General features: G+C 49.1%; 1 protein-coding gene across 1 annotated transcript in view; it reads left to right on the top strand.

The window, feature by feature from the left end:
• Positions 1-474: 474 nt before the first annotated feature.
• The window catches only part of LOC306918109 (SLIT-ROBO Rho GTPase-activating protein 2B-like), a gene marked incomplete at both ends in the record, with an annotated part of 22528 nt that continues 20705 nt past the window's right edge, over positions 475-2297 (top strand). The window contains one exon of the mRNA XM_079530992.1: positions 475-670. Coding sequence (XP_079387118.1) covers positions 475-670 — 196 coding nt within the window. The remainder of the gene's footprint in view (positions 671-2297) is intronic.

The raw sequence follows: 2297 nt of genomic DNA on the forward strand, positions 1-2297 counted from the left end.
GTGAATGGGTGAATGTAATGCACAATCTATGTGAATGTGTGTGAATGGGTGAATGTAATGCACAATCTATGTGAATGTGTGTGTGAATGGGTGAATGTAATGCACAATCTATGTGAATGTGTGTGTGAATGGGTGAATGTAATGCACAATCTATGTGAATGTGTGTGTGAATGGGTGAATGTAATGCACAATCTATGTGAATGTGTGTGTGAATGGGTGAATGTAATGCACAATCTATGTGAATGTGTGTGTGAATGGGTGAATGTAATGCACAATCTATGTGAATGTGTGTGTGAATGGGTGAATGTAATGCACAATCTATGTAAAGCGCCTTGGATAAAGGCACTATATAAATGCACCAATTCCTTTTTTTTTGCTTTTTTTTTTGGCGCGTGTGTGTGTGTGCGTGCGTGTGTGCGTGCATGCGTGTGTGCGTGCGTGTGTGCGCGTGTGTCCGTGCGTGTGTGTGCGTAGATGTGCGGGTCCAGTTGGTGGAGCAGCAGCGCTGTCTGGAGCAGCAGACCGAGATGAGGGTCCAGCTCCTCCAGGACCTCCAGGACTTCTTCAGGAAGAAGGCGGAGATCGAGACGGAGTATTCCAGAAACCTGGAGAAGCTGGCCGAGAGGTTCATGGCCAAGACGCGCAGTACCAAGGACCACCAGCAGTACAAGTAAGTCCAGTACCAAGTCCAGTACCAAGTCCAGTACCAAGGACCACCAGCAGTACAAGTAAGTCCAGTACCAAGTCCAGTACCAAGTCCAGTACCAAGGACCACCAGCAGTACAAGTAAGTCCAGTACCAAGTCCAGTACCAAGGACCACCAGCAGTACAAGTAAGTCCAGTACCAAGTCCAGTACCAAGTCCAGTACCAAGTCCAGTACCAAGGACCACCAGCAGTACAAGTAAGTCCAGTACCAAGTCCAGTACCAAGTCCAGTACCAAGTCCAGTACCAAGGACCACCAGCAGTACAAGTAAGTCCAGTACCAAGTCCAGTACCAAGTCCAGTACCAAGGACCACCAGCAGTACAAGTAAGTCCAGTACCAAGTCCAGTACCAAGTCCAGTACCAAGGACCACCAGCAGTACAAGTAAGTCCAGTACCAAGTCCAGTACCAAGGACCACCAGCAGTACAAGTAAGTCCAGTACCAAGTCCAGTACCAAGTCCAGTACCAAGGACCACCAGCAGTACAAGTAAGTCCAGTACCAAGTCCAGTACCAAGTCCAGTACCAAGTCCAGTACCAAGGACCACCAGCAGTACAAGTAAGTCCAGTACCAAGTCCAGTACCAAGTCCAGTACCAAGGACCACCAGCAGTACAAGTAAGTCCAGTACCAAGTCCAGTACCAAGTCCAGTACCAAGTCCAGTACCAAGTCCAGTACCAAGGACCACCAGCAGTACAAGTAAGTCCAGTACCAAGTCCAGTACCAAGTCCAGTACCAAGTCCAGTACCAAGGACCACCAGCAGTACAAGTAAGTCCAGTACCAAGTCCAGTACCAAGTCCAGTACCAAGGACCACCAGCAGTACAAGTAAGTCCAGTACCAAGTCCAGTACCAAGGACCACCAGCAGTACAAGTAAGTCCAGTACCAAGTCCAGTACCAAGTCCAGTACCAAGGACCACCAGCAGTACAAGTAAGTCCAGTACCAAGTCCAGTACCAAGGACCACCAGCAGTACAAGTAAGTCCAGTACCAAGTCCAGTACCAAGTCCAGTACCAAGTCCAGTACCAAGGACCACCAGCAGTACAAGTAAGTCCAGTACCAAGTCCAGTACCAAGGACCACCAGCAGTACAAGTAAGTCCAGTACCAAGTCCAGTACCAAGTCCAGTACCAAGTCCAGTACCAAGTCCAGTACCAAGGACCACCAGCAGTACAAGTAAGTCCAGTACCAAGTCCAGTACCAAGGACCACCAGCAGTACAAGTAAGTCCAGTACCAAGTCCAGTACCAAGTCCAGTACCAAGTCCAGTACCAAGGACCACCAGCAGTACAAGTAAGTCCAGTACCAAGTCCAGTACCAAGTCCAGTACCAAGGACCACCAGCAGTACAAGTAAGTCCAGTACCAAGTCCAGTACCAAGGACCACCAGCAGTACAAGTAAGTCCAGTACCAAGTCCAGTACCAAGTCCAGTACCAAGGACCACCAGCAGTACAAGTAAGTCCAGTACCAAGTCCAGTACCAAGTCCAGTACCAAGTCCAGTACCAAGGACCACCAGCAGTACAAGTAAGTCCAGTACCAAGTCCAGTACCAAGTCCAGTACCAAGGACCACCAGCAGTACAAGTAAGTCCAGTAC

Source organism: Electrona antarctica (assembly GCF_951216825.1).
Source record: "Electrona antarctica genome assembly, contig: scaffold_946, whole genome shotgun sequence".
In the NCBI taxonomy this organism is placed as follows: domain Eukaryota; kingdom Metazoa; phylum Chordata; class Actinopteri; order Myctophiformes; family Myctophidae; genus Electrona; species Electrona antarctica.